This window comes from Notamacropus eugenii, chromosome 5, assembly GCF_028372415.1.
Source record: "Notamacropus eugenii isolate mMacEug1 chromosome 5, mMacEug1.pri_v2, whole genome shotgun sequence".
Classification (NCBI taxonomy): Eukaryota; Metazoa; Chordata; class Mammalia; order Diprotodontia; family Macropodidae; genus Notamacropus; species Notamacropus eugenii.
The window spans coordinates 266222844-266246881 of NC_092876.1; the positions used below are offsets into that span (position 1 = coordinate 266222844).

At 35.5% G+C, this 24038-nt stretch overlaps 1 protein-coding gene across 2 annotated transcripts in view; it reads right to left on the reverse strand.

Moving 5' to 3' along the window:
- DNAH7 (dynein axonemal heavy chain 7) overlaps positions 1-24038 on the reverse strand; it is a 282757-nt gene that overhangs the window by 245175 nt on the left and 13544 nt on the right. For both annotated transcript variants that reach the window (XR_011967739.1, XM_072612713.1), the window contains exons 5-7: positions 7938-8016; positions 4478-4658; positions 3266-3341 (exon numbers count right to left, since the gene is read on the reverse strand). Coding sequence is in view for 1 of the 2 variants with exons in the window: in XM_072612713.1 (XP_072468814.1) it covers positions 3266-3341; positions 4478-4658; positions 7938-8016 (336 nt within the window). In the remaining variant the exon portion in view is untranslated. The remainder of the gene's footprint in view (positions 1-3265; positions 3342-4477; positions 4659-7937; positions 8017-24038) is intronic.

The following is a 24038-nucleotide window of genomic DNA, read 5'->3' on the forward strand; positions in this document are numbered from 1 at the left end:
GCTTAAAGGATGGGTAGGATCTCAATAAGCAGAAATTCTGGGAAGATCAAATGTGATGTTTTCCTTTTATGATAAAAACATAAAATATATTACTGAATTTTTTATAATTTTTAAATGAATATGAGGACACCTACATGTTGGCCATGATCATAACATATATATGGCGGCCATACTCTGCAATGTAGTGAAGAGGGTTATCACTTGGGAAAAGCAGGGTAGCAGTCACCTGGAGAAGACCATACTCTTTGCATGCAAGAGAGTCCATTGTGAAAACAAGACTGCATGAACAAGGAAAAAGCCTCACATCTAAAACAAAACGTGCAACAACTGGCTGTTAAAACACTATGTCCAAAAGAAAAGAGAAATGTGCAGGCATAGTGAGAAGTGTGGCAAGGGAATAAATGGTGGTTCCACAGCTTAAAATAAACCAAACTGGGATAGCTGTCTCTATCAACATCAACTTGGGGGGGGGGGGGGAGTGAGGGGGGACTGTTCAGGGCTAGTGAACTTCTTCTGACTATTACACTTTTAACTGCCCTTTCTATACTCTGAACTGGTCAGATCCCATCTACAGAAAAGAAGAATTAGGGTGATGACTGTCTTCAAGTATCTGAAGACTCTCATGTGGGAGAGGAATCAGACTTATTTGGCACTTACGTAAATAACTAGGAGTAATCGATGGATTTTAATTCAATGGAAGGATAAATTTCCTAACAGAACTATCTAATACTAGAACAGAGTGTTTCAGGAGGTAATGGGCTATTAATGTGAAGGAATACCTTCACATGAAGGCTAGGTGGCTACTTCCTGGGGACACTGTAGAGGGAATTCTTGGTCGGGCGTGTTGATTGGACTAGATGGATGGCCTCTAAGCTACCTTCTAATTCTGAGATTCTGTGATGTTATAGATAAATACTGAGCAGCTTGAGAAGACCATCTACAGTATAAACCTGAAACCCATAAGCTTGCAATTCGGGGAAATGTTTTTGCTTCTACATGGCAGGTGCATTCACAGCAATCTCCTAGACTCCCATGATGGTAGCAGGAGGTGGGGGCTACAACTAGGGGGATTAGTCACTGAGGCAGGAGTTCAGAAGACCTTAAAAGGATTGACTCAATCCTCTGACTCTCTTTCTCTTCCTCCTTTCAGAATGAACCACCATGGTAGGGCAAGGGATTGATGTGTCATTCCAAAGTGCTGAGTCTTTCCAGCACACATAGCCCACTGCAAATGGCCATTATAAATATGTCACTGAAGGAGCCCAGCTCCAAGAATAGTATACGTGACATGTAATAGGTTCAGCTCTGGGCATGCTCCATGATGTGTACTCTAGTAGAAACTAATCAAAGGGGTGGCAAGAAGGTTCCCTGATTAAATCATTGCATCTTTGTTTACAAGAATCAATATTACTCCCTTGGAACCTGTCCATTTAAGTTTTGGTGTCAAGAGCAGTATCTCATCTCTAATTTCACAGGAGGCCAGGTATATTGTTAAGATCTAGTGTCTATAAATGAAAGAAAATGGAGAGATGGTATCCATCAGTAAAATTCAGAGAAGCAGTCACAGCTGATGAGACATGGCTCAAGTCTAGGCTGATGGGCTTCATGCGTTAGAGTATAAACTCTAAGACCATCTCTATCTCTATTAGTATAGCACCTGGAAAAGGAGCAAGCATCTTGATAATTCATTTAAAATTATATATTTGTAATTAAAACTATGTAATTTGTATTTATGTAATTAGATCAAAGTCTTTAAACATAAACTAATATTTTTCTACAAATTTTCAATTCTTTGACTCAATACCATAATGAATTACAGAAATCTAACACAAAAGGTCAATCATCTATGTTACTCCATAGACATTGTCTCAGATTTCCTATTCATTTCAGAATACAGTGAAAATTATTTCTTTTATTCTTATTTTTCATAGGTACATTCTATCCTGTCTTTGAAAATTCCTTGAAACTTTTTTCTCCATGAACATGTATAAAGTTTTTGTATTAACATATCCTAACTTTGTCATTCTTATTTGAAAATCCATTCCTTCATCATTCAGTTCCTATAATCTAAATCAGTGGTCTTCAAGCAGAAGTCCTTGGGGATTATGGCATGACCATCAAAGTGACTGTGGCTTGACCCCAAGATGTATTTGATTAAACAATAGGAGGATGGGAAGATGGGTTATGTCTCACCTCACCTGGGTAGCTAACCATGGGGTTTATATCCACTTATTCTTCAACTACCACAGCCTAACATTCTTCTGGAAACTCGCAATCTCCCCTCCCCCTTCTAATCCAGAGTATCATTCTTTAAAACAGTATAACCCAACTGATGTGGACACCCAGAGTAGCAGCAGCAGCTGCACAGATGTAATTTCTCCCACCTCTACAAGCGTGTTCACTAGTTTAAAAAATTACTGATATTGTTTCTCAATCAAAATAATTTGAAGACCACAGATCTAAATCATAATTCCCTCTGTTCTAAGGGCCCCCTGTTCCTCTTTATTCTTTCCTTATACCTAACTTGAAAACTCATTTTATCCCTTTACTCTGTCACTAATAGATTTTTCAAAAGACATTTAGCTTTGGCTCAGTATCACTACTGATTCTTATTGATGCCAATCAAATTGCACATCTGGATCCCATCATCTTTTTAGATGTTCTTCAAATATGCCTTCCCTAACCTCACTCTGGCATTTTTTTAATCATGGAAAACAATTCAGAGTATATTTTTTATGAAAGAAAATTAACTAAATATAAATGTAGATCTTGAGCTAGTTACTTAAGAAAATGAACCTGGTTCCAATTATGAATGCTATTTGAAAAATGCATTACTAAAGGTTAGTTATTTTTATTAAGGAATGAGTCAAAGTTCATAACAACTGATTTATCTGAAAGGCAAAGTAATACAGTGGAAAGAGTGCAGAAGTCCAGACAGCTGTGTTTGAATTCCATTTCTCAGTTGTTACCTATGTAACCATGAGCAAGTCACTTTGACTTTCTGGGTCTCAGTTTTCTTATCTGTAAAATGAAGGAATTGGACAAAGTAATACAATAAAGGTTACTCCCACAATCCTAATATGTTTCTTATAAATGTAGATGAACATATATTCAAACCCTATTTCCTCTATACGCTTCACATAACCTTATATGGGTAAGAGATATACACGAACAATGCATTAAGAGAAATACCCTTGATATATAAACATATAGATGTCCACATGCATCACATTCTATATAATCTATGTGAAACATTTTTTCTTACTCTAAACGATGAGGTGGAAGCTCGTCTTTCTTTTTGTCTTCCTCCTTTTCCCTAGGATCTCTTAAAACAAAGTCAACTAAAAAAATACAAGACATTCTGGTAAGCACACTTGTACTTATGCGCACAGCATTTAAACACAAATATGAAAATGAAATAGTTTTTAAAAGCAAATGTTTAAGTCATTTTAAAGAATGGTCTACTGGCAAACAATGTAGTCTTTATAAGCCTGTTGGTAAAGATAGTGTCTGGACTACATCTTTATCTGTCTCAAGAGGCAGATCTCTTTTTTTATTTACTGATCTGTGACACTACTTATACCATTGTTTTTATTGTCATTTAGTATTTCATGTTTATGCTTATCTCACCAACTAGGTTGCAAGTTCCTTGAAGGGAACTCACAAAACTATATTTATCACTTCAGAGTGACTAACATACTGCTCTGTTCATAGCAGGTCTTCCAAAAACAAAGGTTATTTGATGGCATAATATCTTTTTATGATTTTCTTCTGTTATATCCTGAATTCTAATGCTCCCTCCATCATCAACACAAATACCTCCCAATGACACACAGCAAGTCAACTTTTCACTTTTATTTCTGCTTTCATGATACTGATTAAATCTGCCCAAGACTTACAGTTAATCTAAGAGCAGTGTGTAAGAAATACCACACACGAATAAAAGGTTCATAAATGTGTCAAGTAGATGCAAATGTAAGTTTAAAAAAAGCTGCTCTTTAATGAAAACATATACTTGAGACTTCAATCTTTTTAATATTTCCAAGATCCATGACTTCATCAGTATTTCCTCCATTCACAGGAGGAAAGGCCAAGGTCTCCCATTCCATCCTGCGCCATCTCCAGTCAACCTGAAGAATATCTGGTCACTGGATCCAGATGGCTCAGGAGGAGAAAGTGAGGCTGGTGACCTGCACAGCCCTCCCTCACTCAAAACAAAGTCAAGTGCAAGTCATGTCATTTCTCTGATGTCATGGTCCTCTTCGAAAACAAAGGATGAACACATACAGATGAAATGCTTTTCCCAAGGTCACAGAGAAGTTAAGTGTCAAGGTGGAACTTTTATTTAGTTCTTTCTGACACCAAGTCCAGTATTCTATTCACTACACTATTTAAAGTGCTGCACAAATTCTAGCTACTTTTTTTCCTCAGTTGGTAATATAATAAGAATAAAAATTTTAAAAAACAAAAAATTTACCGATGGATTTCTTTACACTGAGAAGATAATCTTCTCTCATTTCATCCGATAGTACAAGTATTCTGTCAGTGAGTACTTTCAGGTGTTTAGGGACTAATTCCAAGACATGTTCTAGCCAAGAATCTTCCATTGGAGCTACATGTTCTGTATCAATTCCATGATGAATATAATAGTAGTACCGCTAGAAGAGACAAGACAGTCTAGATAAGTTCAGCATTATCAATCCTAAAAATCATACGATAATTTTTACTGGGTAGATATCTTTACTGAGCAAAACAATTTTCAGAGAATAAGATATGATTGACAGATTTTTAAAAATTTATGCAATTTCACCCCTAACGTATAATCTTATGAATTTTTTTAAATTTAAGATTTTATGGAAATCCAAACTCTTTGCCTCAGGCAAAAATAACTATGCTGGAAAAAAAAGATGCAGAATTAGTATTTAACACAGCATAGACTGAATTTAATGGAGAAAGTTGTATAAAAAAAGTTTGTTGGATACTATCAATTTAGTATACAAGTTGAGAGGTAAATTTCTAAAAATGAATTTTTCTTTATTTTATGAAATATTTCCCCAATTACATGCTAAAAATTTTTAACAATTTTTTAAAATTTTGACTTGCAAATTCTCTCCCTCCCTCTAGCCTTTTTCTCCTCCTTGAAAAGTCAAGCAATTTAATGTAAATTATATATGTGAAGTTATGCAAAACATATTTCCATATTAGCCATGGGGCCAAAGAAAACACAAAACAAAATACTGAAAATAAAGGAAGTTTTAAAAAAAGACTGTGCTTCAATTTGTATTAAAAATTCATTAGTTGTCTCTCGGGAGATGAAATGCATTTTCCCTCATAGGTCCTTTGGAATTGTCTTGAATCACTGTCTTGATCAGAATAGCTAAGTCTTTTTTTATTTTTTTCTCTAACATTTTATTATTTTTTCCAATTAAATGCGAAAAGCAATTCTTAACCTTTGTTGTTTTTATAATGTGGAGTTCCAAATTCACAGTTGATCATTGTACAATATTTCTGTTACTGTGTACAATGCATAGTAGGCAAATCTTTTCACAATTGGTCATCCTTACAATATTGCTACTACTATATACAACGTTCTTCTAGTTCCGTTCACTTTGAGTTGATATATGTCTTCCTAGGTTTTCCTGAAAACATCCTGCTTGTCATTTCTTATAGCACAATAATATTCCATCACAATCAAATGTTTAGCCATTCCCCAACTGATGGACATCCTCTGGATTTCCAATTCTTTACCACTACTAAAAGAGCTACTATAAATATTTTTGCACAAATGGGTCATTTTCCCTTTTCTTTGATCTCTTTGGGAAACAGACCTAGTAGAAGTATGACTGGGTCAAAGGGGTGCATAGTTTTAAAGCCCTTTGGGTATGGTTCCAAATAGTTTTCCAGAATGGCTAGATTAGGTCACAGAACCCCAGCAATAGGCCATTAGTTTTCTGATTTTATCCATATTCCTGCCAGCATTTGTCATTTTCTTTTCCTGGTATGTTAGCCAATCCAATAGGTATGACATAGTGCCTCAAAGTTGTTTTGATTTGCATTTCTGTAATCAGTAGTGATTTAGAACATTTTTATGTGACTATTATTAACTTTGACTTCCTCTACTGAAAATTGCCTGTACATATCCTTTGATCATTTATCAACTGGGATATGCCTCTTATTTTTTATTATTTGGGCTCAGAGTCCTTTATATTTGAGAATGAGGCCTTTATCAGAGAAATACTAAATACTAAATTTTTCCCACTTTCCTGTTTTCCTTCTAATTTTGACTATATTAGTTTCATTTGTGCTTTTTAATGTCATGTAATCAAAATTATGTAATTTAGTTTTCATGATTCTATCTTTTGTTTGATCATAAAGTCTTTCTTTATCTAGAGATCCGACAGGTAAATCTTTTCATGCTCCCCTATGATGCCATGCTTACCTGTGATATCACCCTTTACATCTAAAGTCATTTACCCACTTTGACCCTATTTTGTTATACAGTGTGAGAAGTCAGTCTATGCCTAGTTTCCACCAAACTGCTTTCCAATTTTCTCAGCAAATTTTTTTCAAATATTTAGTTCTTACTTGAAAAGCTTGAAACTTTGGGCTTATAAAACACTGGATTACTATGATCATTTAGTACTGTGTACTTAATCTATTCCACTGATCCATCACTCTTAGCCAGTACCAGATTGTTTTGATGATTGCCACTTGTAATAGAATTTGAAATCTGGAACTGCTAGGTCACCTTCCTTCACATTTTTTTTTCATTAATTCCCTTGATATCCTTGACCTTTCATTTTTCCAGATGAATTCTGTTACTATTTTATTGGTGGGACACTAATAAGTAAATTAACTTGGTTGAAATTGACATTTTTATTCTATTGGCTTGGCCTATCCAGGAGTAATTAATATTTCTCTAATTGTTTAGATTTGTCTTTATTTGTATGAGAAGAATTTTGTAATTGCGTTCATCTAGTTCCTGGGTTGGTCTTGGCAGGGAGACTCCCAAGAATTTTATATTGTATGCAGTTATTTCAAAAGGAATTCTTCTAACTTTTGCTGCTGGACCTTGTTGGTGGTATAGAGAAGTGCTGATTATTTGTATGAGTTCATTTTATATCCTGCAACTTTGCTGAAACTGTTAACTGTTTAAACTAGGGTTTGGTTCATTTAGTTGATTCTCTTGGATTCTTTAAGTATATCATCTGCAAAAGAGTGATAATTATGTTTTCTTATTGCCTATTTTTTATTTCTTCAATTTCTTTTTCTTGTCTTATTGTTGTAGCAAGCAATTCTAGTACAATACCAAATAATAATGGTGATATAAGGATATCCTTGATTCACCCCTGTCTTTATTGGGAACTCTTGGTTTTAGATAGTACTGTTTATCAGTTTAAGACAAGCTCAACTGATTCCTGCGTTTCCAGTGTTTTTAATAGGAATAGGTGCTGTATTTTGTCAAAGAATTTTTCATCTTTAAAAATTCTGATTACTAGAAACCATTTTAAATACCTAAGTAATTAAAAACTACCAATGTGTAAGGATAAGTCTATCCATGATATTTTGCTTATAAAAGTAAATTTATTCAATGATAATTATAAACAGAGGAGACATCAAATTTTCTAATATAGTTAACTCTACATTTTAAAAGTAAAAAATAAGTTCTTTTAAAGGAAAAAATTTTAAATGGTAAATAATGGAGGCTGGTTCTAACACAAAGGAAAATAGCTTCTCACTCCATAACCTGGTATTGGATAGCCTTTGTGCTATCCAGGTAAAAAGAAAAGAAAAACTATTTACATGAACAAAGCTTCAAATTCTTCAATTTGTGCTACCAGACCCCTACAGCTCCAGAAAGAAGTTTGCATATATATATATATTTTCAAAGGTTCCTGCTTTTCTCAAGTATAATTATCAAGAAAGTAGTCCCTTACCAAAATGTCTTTCTCTATACTGGTTGGTGCTGTTTGTGCTTCATCCACCAAAGATTTGTCTGCCACACTGTCCTGCTGCCTAGAAAAATCATACAAACATGCTATTCCAATTGACATCAAAGGAAAGCTGGGAATGTATAGTATTTATCTTAGAATGCAAGCCAAGAGAAAAATAAAATCGTAATTGTGATCTTATTTAAATCATAAATAAAATCTATAGTCAAATATGTATGTATATATACACATATACATACGTACATATATATATACATACACATATACACACACATACATACACACACACATATATATAATTTATAGCATGGGTAACATTTCTCCAAAAACAGTTTTTACCCTCTAATCATATCTCATTTAAGGAAGTAATTGAAATACAAAATTTCTCTAAAAGTACACTTGAAAGTTGGCTATTTAGCACTCAGGGACACATGTTCCCAAAATATCTATTCCCCTCCCCCCTTGAATCCCTGCCTCCAAATGTGTACTTTTCTGGCACACTCAGATTTTAAGAAATAGTAAGTTGTTCCCTCATTTCTTCTGTAGTGTATTCTTTTTTTACTTCCCTTTTCTTTCCTCTCTTAAAACCAGTAAAACAGAACAAAACCACACTCAGGCCCTGCATTCTTCTTTACTGCCTCTGTAAGCCTTGTAAAAGTGGAATTCTAAAGGGAAACTTGTCTCTTCTTTCCAATTAAGATGCAAGCCCTTGCTCCTTATTTATTCCATTCTAATATTTCAATGGTACCTCACTTCTTAGATCTTGTTTCCTGTCTTTTCATTTCACAGAAACTATTAAGCTCAAGTTCTGCTAAGTTCTATTCTGTTAAAAAGTCTATGAATGAGATGCAGCTTATCCAAGTTGTGTAAAGATGTTACATAACAAAAGGATGGTGGTGAATTTTTCATCTACGTAATCCACCAAACCACGAAACCAAAATGTATGAAAGGTCCCTCAGTCCTAGGTGGCCCCCTTCTGCTTTTGCAATATAAAAAGACCAAAAAACTCCATTTAGACTATGTGCAAATTATTAACTTAGTTATAGTTACTATGAACGTGATGTTATCATTCAGTTACATACTTTCAAACAATCTTAACAATCATTGAAAAAAGACAAAAGAAAGGGTGGCTCCCAAGTTCTCTTCAGACAGGCAAATGCTAAGTAAGGTACACATAGTAGGGGATGACAAATAAAGCATTTGGCAGAGTTGGCATATTCTTGAATCTAAAGACAACAAATATAAGTATATAATATTATTATGTGTTATATAATAAATATAATTTCATTTATTCATTTATTGCTGTGATCATGACAGGAAGTTACCAAAACATCATGTTAAAATAATGTGTCCACATGCCTATGTTTCATCATCTGGCATCAGTAAGCACTACACAAATGTTAGTTATTATTATCATTATCCTTACTATTATAGTTTTTTCCAGAGAATGAAAAGGTAGAAAAATTCTACAGAGCACTAAATAAGGTCCTCCATAACAAAGTAGCGTATGTATTTATAGTCAATGATCTCATTATCCATATCCTACCTGCTAACTGTGACATTCCCCAAGGCTCTACCTTAGGGTTTTATGGAGTCTAGCCTAGCACCTCTGGTGTGAGGGCTCAGTTAGCCCTTTCCAGGGTGTTCTTTTTTCATCTTTTTTCATCACCCATCTTTTTTCAACCATCTCTCAACTGTGGCTCCCAGAAGCTGTAGCATGCACAGTGGACACACCTTGGCAAACTGTTTCCACCGATGGGCTAAGCCAGGTAAGGTAACCTATAGGTCTCAAGCCTTTCAGTGAGTTTGGGAATATTCACCCAAGCATATGAAGACTTCAGTAGAAGAATGGGTGGATGAGAACAATTTTTTCCAACAGCCACAAAGGTGACTGACGGAGTCACCATGGAGCACTTGGAACATGGTCAGACTTCAAAAACACAGAAGTCATCCCCTGCATCCCAGGACATTGCCAATGATCCTGACTTTTGTCTTGTCACCAGACTTTCATGACTGGAGGAGAAAGTAAAGGATCACAACTCTACACAACTCTGCCTCATTGAAATCCAATTCACTGGCAAGTCAAGACATCACCCAGGATGTCATTGGTCCCCTTTGAACAGCAACATTCAGATCCAGGCAAACTTAGGGTATCAGAAGACTATAGATAACAGATCAGTCCAAATGGGTTCCTTCCCTCAAAGGGAAAGTCAGGGACAGGCAGACAGAAAAAATATAGAGTAACTGATGAAACCAAAGAAATTCTACAAATCCTGAGGTGCATTCTTATCTTAATAAATGCTTCTTAATGGACTCACTGGTATATTCAAATGTGACTGGGGATGTTTATGCTGCATTGGCACATTCTAAAAGTTTTTGCTCCCCTGGCCTTCCTGAGAATAAAACCTATTTGGTATTGCCACATAGACCCAACTTGTAGTTCTGGATATGGCTAGATCTTCTGAAACTATCATTCCTGCTGATTTGCACAGTAAGAAGAACGAAACTGAGAACAAAGCAAACTTAATTAGCGTCAACATCTTTGTAATATGGGGTGTCCCAAAAGTCTTAGTGATGCTGGTTAAACATCACTAAGACTTTTGAGATACCCTGTATTTTTTCTATTTGTGTACTATCAATGGTTTATTGATGATAAATCCTGTTTTAAGATTTTAGGAGCATGCCGCTGTGTGTTTGTTTCTTGAGATGTAGAACTGAATTATTACCTGATTATTTTATGGAAAATATCCAAGGGGTTAAATTTTCTCTAAAACAAAGGATAAAAACACTGAGACAGGAGAAAAGAAAATGCTAAAACAAAGTTGGATAATAAAGGTATTAAAGGAAAAGTATAACCGTATAATTCTTAGGAGATAAAGGCTCAATTAGGAAAACTACTGAGTGACATCTAGGGCTCACAACATCAGTGCAATAAAAAACAAAATTAACAAAATTAAATGAAGACAGATTGGTAACAAAAAATTAAAGAACAAGTTCACGAAAGAAAGGAAGGGAATGAACAGCTGTCTACAGGAGCCAGGCACCACACTAAGTGCTTTTTACAAATATTTCTTTTGATACAACAACCCTGCAAAGTAAAAGCTATTGTTGTCATTTTACAGCTAGTTAGATATCTGAGGCTGGATTTGAACCCAGGCCCAGCATTCTATCTAATGCAACACCAGCAGTCTCTAACAGAGTGCCAGGCCTGCAGTCAGGAAGACTCATCTTCCTGAGTTCAAATTTGGCCTTAGACACTTACTAGCTGTGTGACCCTGGGCAAGTCACTCAACCCTGTTGCCTCAGTTTCCTCATACATAAAATGAGCTGGAAAATGGCAAACCACTCCAGCCAAGAAAACTCCAAATGGGGTCACAAAGAGACACGAATGAACAACAACAAAAGTTTTTAAATATGAAAACTTTTGATAGATAGCTATCACATACATGTATATTTATAACTACATCTATCTTCTTAGTACCTAGGTATTTACATGTTGTCTCCTCCCCTAGCACGTCAGCTCCTTGAGGGCAGGAATAATGATTTTTACCTCTTTGCATTTACCCAAACATTTAATAAATGTTGTTAACTCACTGACTCGGCTTTAAGGAACTGCAAAAGAGAGGCTGGGGGAGTTTGCACCATTTTGGGGACATGATCAGCGATAACTTCCAAGGATAAACAAACACAGAAACAACACGTAACTGGAGAGAACACAAAGTGTTTTAGCATGAGGAAATCATAACTATAATTCTCCAATTATGAAGCTGCAGAATCATAAAGACAAAGAAAGCACACACACACACACACACACACACACACACACACACACACAATAACCCTTCTGGATTACTCCTCTAACTTGTACTTCAACTCTTTTCTGCTATGAGGGGATAACATCCAGTAAAGCTGTTTCCTCTTTCACATAACTGTCTTTCAGCATCCAGTCTATCATCAGGTGGCTCAAAATGCTTTCTATGTGGTAGTGGTAGTTCTCATCTAATGGCCAATGACCTATAATCCCCTCAAATGTACTAAGGATTTATTTATACGTTGCAGTGTGCCTACAGGAAAATTCCTCATCTCTTTGCCCTTTGCAATGACACTCTGATCTAAATATGTGAACTTAAGTTGGGAGGGAAATTCCCTGCCTTTATACATGTACAAGTATTGAGAAAGGGGGAAGAATACTAATTAGAGTATCAGATTTTTCAGAAAAAAATGACAAAAATATTAGCAAAATATAAGACAAATTTATAGCTGTAAAAGGAGAAACTTCAATAAATCAAGCAGCAAGTATTTATTAAGCACCCATTATATATGCCACACTATGCTAAGCACTGGGGATTACAAATATAAAGAACTTCAAATGGATTCTTAAACACAATAATACCTTATATCTATCTAGAAGATTGTAAAGAATTTTGCATACATTATCTCATTTCATCCTTCAATAAAATAAGCCTTTGAGAAAGGAGTTATAATTATCTCTCTTTTACAGATGAAGAAACTGAGGCTCTAATAGTTTCTGTAACTGGCCTGGGTCACATCCAAGATTCAAATACAGGTCATCCTGATTCAAAGTCTAGCATTCAATACACTCTACTTCCTCTTTACATTAAATTGATTCCCTCTTTCTCCTTCCTTACCTCTCTCTCTTCATATCTGTGTGTGTGTTTATAAATATGTATGTACACATACGTATATACACACACATATAAAATATATTTGTTATATATAAAATAACATACATATATAAATGTAAATTTTAACCCTGTTACTTCTTATAGTTAAGACAGAAACAAATTTTAAGGATATTTTAATTTAGTTCGATTGGGTTTAGTGTTTAAAATCATTTATTAGCTTTCAGGTCTTTTTACTCTTTCTAAACTACATCCCTAAAAGCTTTATGAAAACAAAGTTTGGATCAGTGTTTACTTTGACACTTTGTCACCTCTGGAAGCATGGAATAATGTAAGGGTTGTATGCATTTATTTGATATCTCCAGTTTTAAGAAACATCAAACATAGTTTAAGTTCTACTGGTAATCCCAGCAACAGACTAACACCAGGCTACATGTGCCCAAGGTCACAGAGGCTAGTCTGTAAGTCAGTAGGATACATATGTAACACAGAAGTTGAAGTATTAGTAATGATAAGACATTGACAATTTTGTTGCTCTGATAGCAGATGGAAACATATTCATATGTGAATGTAAGATAAAAAATATGTAATATTCTCTTTATGTATTAGAAAAATAAGGTTTGATTTAAAACATATATTGCAACTAGTACAATAGAAGAGTGTATAAAATATATATCCAATTGCTATTAAATCGCATTTAAAATAATTTTTAAAAGATGAAAATCAACCAACAAGCATTCATCAAGTGTTTACTGTGTGCCAAGCACTGTGCTAAATTCTAAGGATTACAAAGAAAGACAAAAACAGAGACCCTGTCCTCAAGAAACTTAGAATTAACTTTAGTTTTATTAGTTCTGTAGTCTTTTTGTTGTCTAATTCATTTTTTCTCTCGTTTTCAAGATGTGCTCTTTTAAACTTATTTTGGGGTTTATTTTTTAATTTTACAAACTTCATTTTCTAGCTTTTTTCTTATCAGGTTGATTAAAAGGTTCATCAATTTTGTTAGTCTTGTCAAAGAAGCAGCTTTTAGTTTACATTCTAATTGGGGAGACACACACACACACAAACACAATGCATACAGAAGAGATGGAAAGTAACTTCAGAGGGAAAGATTCCAACAGTTGGGAGGTATGAGAGAAGTGGACAAAGACACTGCCTTTCAAGTGAACCCCAGAGTATGACTTCAGCAAATATTCTGAAGGAAGTTTCCAGTAAGTAACCCTCAGCTGCCTTTGCCTTAGTATCCCTTTCCACAACCCCTTGGTATTATTGTTCCATGAATTTCCCTGACAAGCTTTTGTAGCATAGAGACCCTGACCATCTCTTCCCTTGTTCTCCTTAAAAACTGCCCTGCTTCAGGGCACATTGATTTCAGCTCTTTTACTGAAAGTGAGCTGAAGGACCTAACTAAAATACATAGTATCTTTCAATGTCTCATTCTCACCTCTTATTGGTACCAAAAGACTTAGGGATGAAGGTGGAAAATTCCAGAGTCTTGGCAAAGTTCTCCTCCCTGTCTGGTCCAACAAGCAGATTTCTTTAAGTGAAACCAGCTGTACTCAGATAAGAATTCCCTTATCTATTTCCTGTAGCAGAGAATTCACATTTTTCTCCAACAAGTAGACTTTTTTTAATAAACTTGCCTTTGCTTTATAAATAGCCATCTTTCTTTTTGTTTCTGTTTCACATAATGTGACTTGAAATAATGTTTAGCTTATGAATGCTACCCTATAAATCTATATATAAGGAGACTCTTATTGATGCTGAGGGTAAATTGCTGTCCATCTTGCAATCTGGCTGGTCAGCTGAATAAATGGCTCCTTGCTTCACTTTAATTGACTCACCATAGTGCTACTATGTGAGCCTGACCTCAAGAAATCAGAGTGGCCAGTGATGGCCCCCTTGAGTCCCTAAAACTTCACTGCAGAGGACTAGGGGGAGAAAGCCTGTGGACGATAGTATTTGACATGAATCTTGAAGGAAGTTAGGGATTCTAGGAAGCAAAAGTGAGGAGAGACAGCATTCCTGGCATGAGAGACAGCCAGTACAAAGGCACAGAGAAAGAAAATAGAGTGTCATAGGCAAGATATAGCAAGTAGGTCATCATAGCTAGAGCATAGCATGGAGGGTAGACAAGTGAAAGAAAATTGGAAAGAGAACAATGTGAAGAATTTTATATTTGATAGTAGAGATAATAGGAAACACTAGAATTTATTGCATAAGGACCAGACCAAGCTTTATGAAAATTACTTTGGTTGCTATGTGGAAGACAGATGGAAATGGGGAAAAGTTTGAGACAGAGACCAGTTGTAAGGCTATTACAATCATCCAGACAAGAAGTGATAAGATTTTAAACTAGGATAGTTGGAAAGTGGCCAAGATGGCAGAGCAGAGAAAGCAGTTAGCTAAGCTCTCCCAAGATTTCCCTCTATACAACTTTAAAACAGTGCTTGATTTAGAAAGAAAGGGTGATATCATAAGTAAATTAGAGGAGCATGGAAAATTGTATCTGTCAGATCTATGGATAAGAAAAGAGTTTATGACCAAACAAGAGAGAGGATTATGGAAAGTAAAATAGATGATTGTTATTACATGAAATTAAAAAAAGAGTTTTGCACAAACAAAACTAATGCAGCCAAAATTAGAAACAAAACAGAAAACTGGCAGGAGATTTTTACAGCAAGTTTCTCTGATAAAAGTCTCATTTCTCAAACATATAGGTAACTTAGCCAAGTTTATAAAAAGAGCTATTCCAAAGTTGATACATGAGGAAACTATATGAACAGGCAGTTTTCAGTAGAAGAAATCAAAGTTATCAACAGTCATTTGAAAAAATGCTGTAAATCACCAAAATCACTACTGATTGGAGAAATTTAAATTAAAACAACTCCAGGGTACCAACTCTCACCTATCAAATAGGTTAATATGACAGAAAAATGATAAATGATAGAGGGGATGTGGATAAAATTGGAAAACTAATACAATGTTTGTGGGGTTCTGTGAACTAATCCAACCATTCTGAAAAAACAATTTCCAACTATGCCCAAAGGGCTATAAAATTGTGTATACCCTTTGACCCAGCCACACTGCTATTAGGGCTGTATCCCAAAGAGATAAAAGAAAAGGAAAATGACCTATTTGTACAAAAACATTTATAGTAGCTCTTTTCACAGTGGCAAAGAATTGGAAATCCAGAGAATATCCATCAATTGGGGAATGGCTGAACAAGTTGTGGTATATGATTATGATGGGATACTATTGTGCAATAAGAAATGATGAGAAGGATGTTTTCAGAAAAAACTGGGAAGATATATATAAACTCATACAAAATGAGGTGAGCAAAACCAGGAGAACATTGAACATAGTAATGGCGATATTCTAAGGATGATCAACTATGAGAGACTTACTCTGATCTAGACAATGATTCAAGACAATTCCAAAGGACCCATGAGGAAAAATGCTATCCAGAGAGAAATGATGAACTTTGCAAGTAGATTGAAATATTTTTTAACTTTCTTTATTTCTATTATTTTATTTTGTTTGTGTTTTCTTTGGAAAAAATTGCTAATATGGAAATGTTTTGTACAGCTTCACAAATGTAACAATATCAAACTGCTCAGCTTCTCAAGGAGGAAGGAGAGGTGAGAGGGACTTAGAGAAATTTTTAAAAATGGTTGTTAAAAATGTTCTTATGTGCAATTGGGAAATATTTAACAAAATAAATAAAAAGATTTTTTAAAAAAAACTGTGTGACTATAGAGAAAGGATGTACATGGAAGATGTAATGAAGGTAAAAACAAAATTTGCCAACTGAATTGGATGCACGACCTGAATAACCATGAAGAATTGAAGATGACTAAGGTTGAGTATTTGGACAGTCCATAGGTCAACCAGCATTTTTTTCCTTTAATATTTTATTTTCCCCTCAATTACATGTAATTTTTAACCTTTTTTTAATTTTTGAGTTCCAAATTCTCTTCCTTCCTCCCTCTTCTGTCCCCTCATTGAGAAGGCAAGCAATTTGATATAGGTTATACATGTGCAGTCATGCAAAACACATTTCCATGTTAGTCATGTGAAAGAAAACATAGACAACAATACAAGAAAAATAAAAGATAGATTAGGCTCTGATTTGCATTCAGACTTGATCAATTCTTTCTTTAGAAATGAATAGCATTTTTTAATCATAATTCCTTCAGAATTGTCTTGGATCATATTACGCTGCTGAGAAAGAAAACATTCAAAATTGATCATCCACACAATAGTGCTGTTACTCTATATGATGTTCTCCAGGTTCTGCTCATTTCACTTTGCATCAGTTCATGTAAGTCTTTCCAGATTGTTCCAAGACCATCTTTGCTCTTCCATTTCTTAAGGCACAATAGTATTCCATCATAATCACATACGACAACTTGTTCAGATCACCTGGCAGGATAAGGTACCAGACACTGAAGTCCTTGCTCAAACTGAACTGCCAAGCATTCAAACTATGCTTCCTAGAGCACAGCTCTGATGGGCTGGCCAAGTTGTTCAAATGCAAAATGTACCCTTGCCAAAAAGACTATTTTATGGAGAACTCACATGGGGCAGGTGATCACATGGTGGTCAGAAGCAGCAATACAAGGATACTCTCAAGGTGTGTCTCAAGAACTTTGGATTTGACTGTGCAACATGGGAGACACTGGCACAGGACCAATCAGCATGGTGTGCCCACATCAGAAAGGGTGCTGTGCTCTTTGAGCAAAGCAGAATTGAAAGAGCACAAAGGAAACATAGGATGTGCAAATTTGAAGGATCCACCCCAAATGTTTACATGGACTCCCTGTGCCCAATCTGTGGTAGAGCATTCTGAGCTCATATCGGTCTGATCAGCCACAGACGTACACGTTGAAACTTCACTTTATCATGTTGGTGTCATTTTGTTCTTCTTCAAGAACGAAGGACAATAACCAATACAACTTGTTCAATCATTCCTCAGTTGATGGATAGCCCCTCACAATTTCCAATTTTTTTCCACTCCTAAAAGAGTTACTATAAATATTTTTTGTACATAGAGGTACTTTTCCTTTTTGTTTTTTGTCTCTTTGGGATATGGACCTAGGAGTGGTATCACTTGATACGCATGGTTTTATAGCTCTTTGGGCATAGTTCCAGTTTGCTCTACAGAAAGACTGAATCAGTATACAACTTCACCAAGAGTGCATTAGTGTCTCCATTTTATTAGATCCCCTCCAACATTTGTTATTTTCTTTTTCTGTCATATTACCCAATCTGATTGGTGTGGGATGGTGGTTCAGAGATGTTTTAATCAACCAGCATTTATTAAGTAATTACTATGTACCAGGCACTATGCTAAGTGCTGGGAATACAAATATAAGCAGAAAGACAGACAGTCTCTGTCCTCAAGGCCCCATTTTTGGCTTGGGCCTCCTTAAATTGGAGGTTCTAGATAGAACTAGCCTGACAGGAGTCATCAGGAGTGGAAGGTACTTCCAGTGTGAGAAGTGGACCAGGGGTAGAGTGAACTTCCAAGATGAAGGAGGTTTCTATAGCATGGTAGACAAAGTCCTGGGCAGATGAGTTGGCAGGGCATCCTGGAGAGAAATGAAGATATCCTTAGCCTGGGCTAAAGTTCTGACTGGAAGAATGTTGTTGCCTTTGGCAATCACAGGAACTTCAGGAGTGGGGTGGGTTTTTTGGGAAAAATAATAAAGTTCTGTTTTGGAGATACTGAGATTGACAAGCCTATGGGGACATCCAGTTTAAAATACATGTAGGCAGTTGGTAATTTGGCAATGAAGTTCAAAGGAGGGATGGCTGACAATACATATATAGATCTGAGAACCATTTGCACAGAAGTGATAAATGAACCCAGAGAACTATCATGTAAGACAATGTAAAGAAAAAAAGAAAACAGGGATAAGGACAAAGCCTGGGGGGATACCTGTACTTAATAGGAATCACACGGATGAGAACTCAGCAAAGGAGACTGAGTAAGAGAGATCAAACAGGTATGTGGGGGAATGAAGAGCCAGCAGTAATGCAAAAATCTGGAGAGAGCACCAGAAGAAGGTGTCAAATGATGTAGAGAGGTCAATAAGGATGAGAATTGAAAAAAGGTCATTAGATCTGGCAATTAAGATTACTGGAAACTTTGGAAAGAGCAGTTTCAACTGGATGAACTGATCAGAGGTCAAACTGCAGAGAGTTTAGAACAGAAGTAGAGTTGCCATGTATAGAGGAATGTTTCAAGGAGTTTAGGGGAGAAGGGAAGGAGATATACAAGTTGATAGCTAGTGGGGATGGGGGAGGATCAAAGAAGATTTTTTTTCCCTTGAAAATAAGGGAGGCAATCTTGTGTTTATAGGCAGCAAGAAGGAACTAGTAGAAAAAGAGAGATAAAGATTAGTGAGAGAGTTGATGATAGAGGAGGCAATCTACTAAAGAAGATGGAAGGATCAAGGGTGCATGTAAGAGGCTGACTTTGGCAAGTAGAAGAACCACTTCATCAGAGAATGATGTGGAAGGGATATATTCAGTAATGATAGGCAGATGTGAGCTGAGAAAAAGAAAAGAGAAAGCTACCAATGAATGGCTTTAATTTTTTTCAAGTGAAATATGAGATGAGGACCTAGGTGATAGGATAGAAGGAGGGGATGCCCATGAGTGGTTTGAAAAAAAAAAAAACAACACAGAAATTTTGAAAGATCCATTGTGGCCAGAGAGCAAAAATGAGATCAGATAACATAAGTGGGGGAAAGAAATAAGCATTTACATAGTACCTACTATATACTAGGTACTGCATTTAAATACTATCTCACTAGATCCTTACAATGATGTGTTGAGATGGATGCTGTTATTATCCCATTTTACATTTGAGGAAACTGAGGCAAACAGCAGTTAAATGACCTCCTGAGGGTCACACAGCTACTAAGCAGCTGAGGCAAAATTCTAGTTTACAAGTGACTTGCTGGATCCAGAGGGAATACTACCTTTTCCATTAAACCTTTCCTATTTCCCTGGTCAAAAGGGGCTTTCTTTTAAACCGCTATAGCCATTTGCTTGAATGACTCACAGCACTGATAACAAAATTGGATCTTGTTATTTACATGCATGTAATCTCCTCAAATAAATTCCTCGCCTACTGAGGTCATATTTTATGCAGCTTTGCACTCCCCCACAATCCCTAACACAATGCTTTGTACAAGATTCGATAATTAAATGAGTGATGTCAAGCAGTTTATGTTAAGGATAGCCTTCTAGATTTCAGATTGGGAGCTAAAGTTCTGAAGACTGGGCAGACATTATAGCATTAATGTATCACTCCAGTCTTCCATTCTTCACCTCCATTTCAGAAAATGTAGGAGAGAGCAAGAGAGATAATAAAGATGAGCTTAAAAGGCAAATGGCCAAAAAGAAAACCAAATACAAGCAAGCTCTCTTTTCATATCACCCAGCGATTAAAAAGCATACATCACTAGACCTTCATTTTTTAATCCTTTGTCAGACATAGCAAGGGCAATGTGAATTCTGCTTAGAAAAATCTCAGCTGGCATTAGCCATTACTGTTTCAAAGCACAAACAGAAGACGATATATATGGGAAACATTTTAACTGATTTTGTTCTCATACTGTAGAGAATCAGAAATATACATGGGGAAAAATAGACAAATATAATTTTTAAAATTAATATATCTCCACATAATGCCTTAAACCTCATTTTAAGTCATTTTGGAGGCAGTGATTTGAAGCTTTTATTAACTTAAACTTCTAGTTCCCAGCTTTCTCAATAATTTAATGTAGTGACATTTCTTTCAAAGCCATTTACAACATAATGTTTATAGAATGTTAAAAATCCACAGTCAAAACACTCATTCACAGAGCATTTATTTTGTAACATTTCAAGGTGAACTTAAATAGAAAAAGAGTAGGTTAAATTTAATGCAAATTGTGGAAAGATAATTCATGCCAGGCTTTATCATATGATTATGATATGTTTAAAGAAGAAAATAACCATGCTTGTATTTATCCTGACAACTAGAAAATGGTGGATATCCTCAAGCAGTCACTACTATTCAAGGACTATATACGAAACAATTTATAGATGTATTTTAAGGAACGGTGTTGTTAACCAGTACTATAGTTTACTTCACAAACTATGGCGTAAGGTTGCCTGCATGAGGTACAATGGCGGAAATTTGTCTTTGCTCTCATGGTTGTTTCTCTTTTTGACCTCACACTTGCTCAAAAATATTTTTATTATTTATATATTATAAAATTACTTATATGTTATAAAAATATTTTTCATATTACCTCATTTCCAGCATTCTAATCTGAGACATATCACCAACCACAACTCAATACTCATAATTTCTGTTTCCTCTCTTTACCCTTCCTATCTCTATACTTCCTTTTTTCTTCTAACTCCTTCCAAACTCCACTACTATCTTCTATCCCTTTCCTTGTTCCTCCCCCATTCAACTCATTTTCTTCTATTCTCTTTCATTGTCCTGACATACATGAAAGAAACAAAATTATAGGGACAAAAAGATAGGAAGTAATGAAAAAGAGAGATATTGTCCAGTATTTGTTTCTCTTAAGTAATACTTTTAGTCTTTAAGAGAAGTTTTTTTAGAGATTATATCACAGAACTAGAACTGGGAAAGACCTTAGAGATGATCTAGGACAGAGGTGTTAAATACACTGTGGGTCACGTACAACCTGTAACACTCCCAAGTGTAAAAAAACCAGATTAAAATGTAATTGGGACATATTCAACAAAACAACAAAAATATAATAATAAAACAAATAACATTACATTTAAAAACTCAGTCAATAGGTGGCCTTCAGAGATCTTTATACAGGGCTTAGTGGCCCCCATTTCTATTTGAGTTTGACTGCACAGATCGAAGTCCAATATACTAATTTTACAAATGAGGAAAATGAGACCAAGAAAAGTTAAGTGAGTCCCTCAAAGTCACAAGGGTAGTATGGAGCAAAGCTAAATCACCATGACTCCTCTGGGCTTTAATTTTTTTTACTTTTAGTATATTTTGAACCCCTTCCCGAGAAAGTCTTCTCAATATTTTACTTCTATATGTTATAAATCTAGAGGCTAGGTGTCCAACAAAGAAACAAAACAAGTGAATAGGAAATTATGTTGAATATTTTATTATTATGTTGTGTCTGAGTCTTCATGATCCCATTTGGAATTTTCCTAGCAAAGCTATGGGAGTAGTTTTCCATTTACTTATCCACTTCATTTACAGGTGAAGAAATTAAGGCAAACATGGTTAAATGATTTGCCCAGGATCACATCGTATCTGAAGTTGGATTTGAACTCAGAAAAATCAGTCTTCCTGACTCCAAGCCCAGCAATCTATCCACTGCACCACCTAGCTGCCCCTTTATAGAGTATGTTGGAAATAAAATAACTATGGGTTTCCCATTCTGGGTCCAGACATAACTAATCTACTTCTAATCAACTGGGGCAGAAGGCTCATAATCCCCCCAACTTCCCTCCTGAGTTTGACCGTTGTTATCCCTAAATGGCAGAACTACACTTTAGCTTCTGCTTCTTCTGATCACAATCTGGTACTCCCCTCTCCAACCCCTCTGTCATTAATTATTTAGTTCATTAATTCACCCATTCAACAAATATTTATTGTACACTGCACTCAAGACACTCAACAACACAAGTTGTTCATATTCTCTGTTCTTTCCTCTCAGCTGATCAAATCACTAGCCAAAGAAGACTACTGACTGCTGCTTACACTAGATAAGCTCTCATCTACGAGAGCAATTCTGAAGTTCCTCTTCTCTGACACCAAGGAGAAGGATCCACAAGACTCTGGGACCTCCCTCAGTTTTTCAGTGTCATTTTGATTCATTATCACACACACGCATGCACACACACACACACGCCAATAACTGCCAAATCTTTCAGCTTCTACTTCCACAATGCGATCTTCTTCAAGTATAGTTCCAACCATGTCATTTCTATGGTCAAAAACCTCTGGAATTAAGTATATTAACAACAGTTTTTGTTCATCCTGCCTTCCTAGACTTACTTTATATTATCTTCCCATGTCTGAACAGCATCCTTCTTCACCTCTGTCTCTCAGAATCTGGATCTTCCTTCAGCATGGATACCACCTCTTATGTGAAATACTTCCCTTCCCACCCCACAGCGGTTGATATTTTCCTCTTCATCAAACTGCTTTGCATTCATCTCTCTCTAGATGTGTTGCATATCACCAGTAAATGCAAACTTCTCAAGGTGAGGGATTATTTCATTTTTGTCTCTGAATGCCTAGAATTTATCACAATGCCTTCCTTATAGTAAAATCCTAAGAAACATATATTTAATTAAACTAAATAGAATCCCTTTAACACTGTGATGAAACAGAAGACTTAGATGCCCAGAGATTTCAAATAAGTATTCACTATGCGCTTGGCTTGATAATGATTTTTGATAAGCTGAAAAAAATCTGAATTGATTTTACTTCATTTCCTATATCACTTTAACCTGCTGCTAACTCTGCTATCAAGAAGGCTCCTATTTCTAGCATCAACATTATTGCTGGATGAAACTATTTAATCTCCTAAAGGGAACAAATTCATAAAAATTTTCAATGCTCTTTGTTAGAAATCTACATTTATATCACTGGTTTCTTCTTAAAGGTGTTGCACCTTAATGTAGCTTACTTATTTGACAGAATCAGATACAAAACATTCATCTTTGAGCAAAAAATCTAATGTTATATACTTGGAAATTAAATAGCAAAATGTCTTACAATTATAATAATGCTATATACTTCTGAAATGCTTTCATATTAGTTATGTCTTTTAATCCTTATGTTTTAATCACATGTGTATGTTTAAAATTCTTTTCTACCACCAAATAAGCCAAAAACGTCAATTAGTTGCATACAAATTTTTTATAAACACAATACATTCTCCACAATACCATTCTCCACAATACATTCTCCAAAATACCATTCCCACATTTCTTTCTTTCTTTTCCCCCTATAATGTATTTAATCTTAGCTGGCTTTTCTCTTTCATATAATTTCATCCCTCAACATTTTTACTATCCTGGATTCTCCATACCCAGGATCTTGATTTTTTTTGCTCTTTCTACTGCCCTCTCTTTCATAGCTAAGATATGGTCAACAGTAGGATAAGAACTGCCAGCATGTAGTGATCAGATAAAATCAAAAGGATAGAGCATAAAATTTTGGGAAGGCCCAAGCAGCAGGTGTATGTAGTTCAGGCTGGGAGTCTATATCAGGAAAGTACATCAATAGGATATAAGTACAGATTAAACATCAAACAAAGAACAAGCTCTATGATCTGAAAAAGATTGTTGGTCATACATGATTTTTAAAATTGTACTTAAACTGATAGGAATTCCTGGCATATCTCATCTTTGGAAGAAGCAT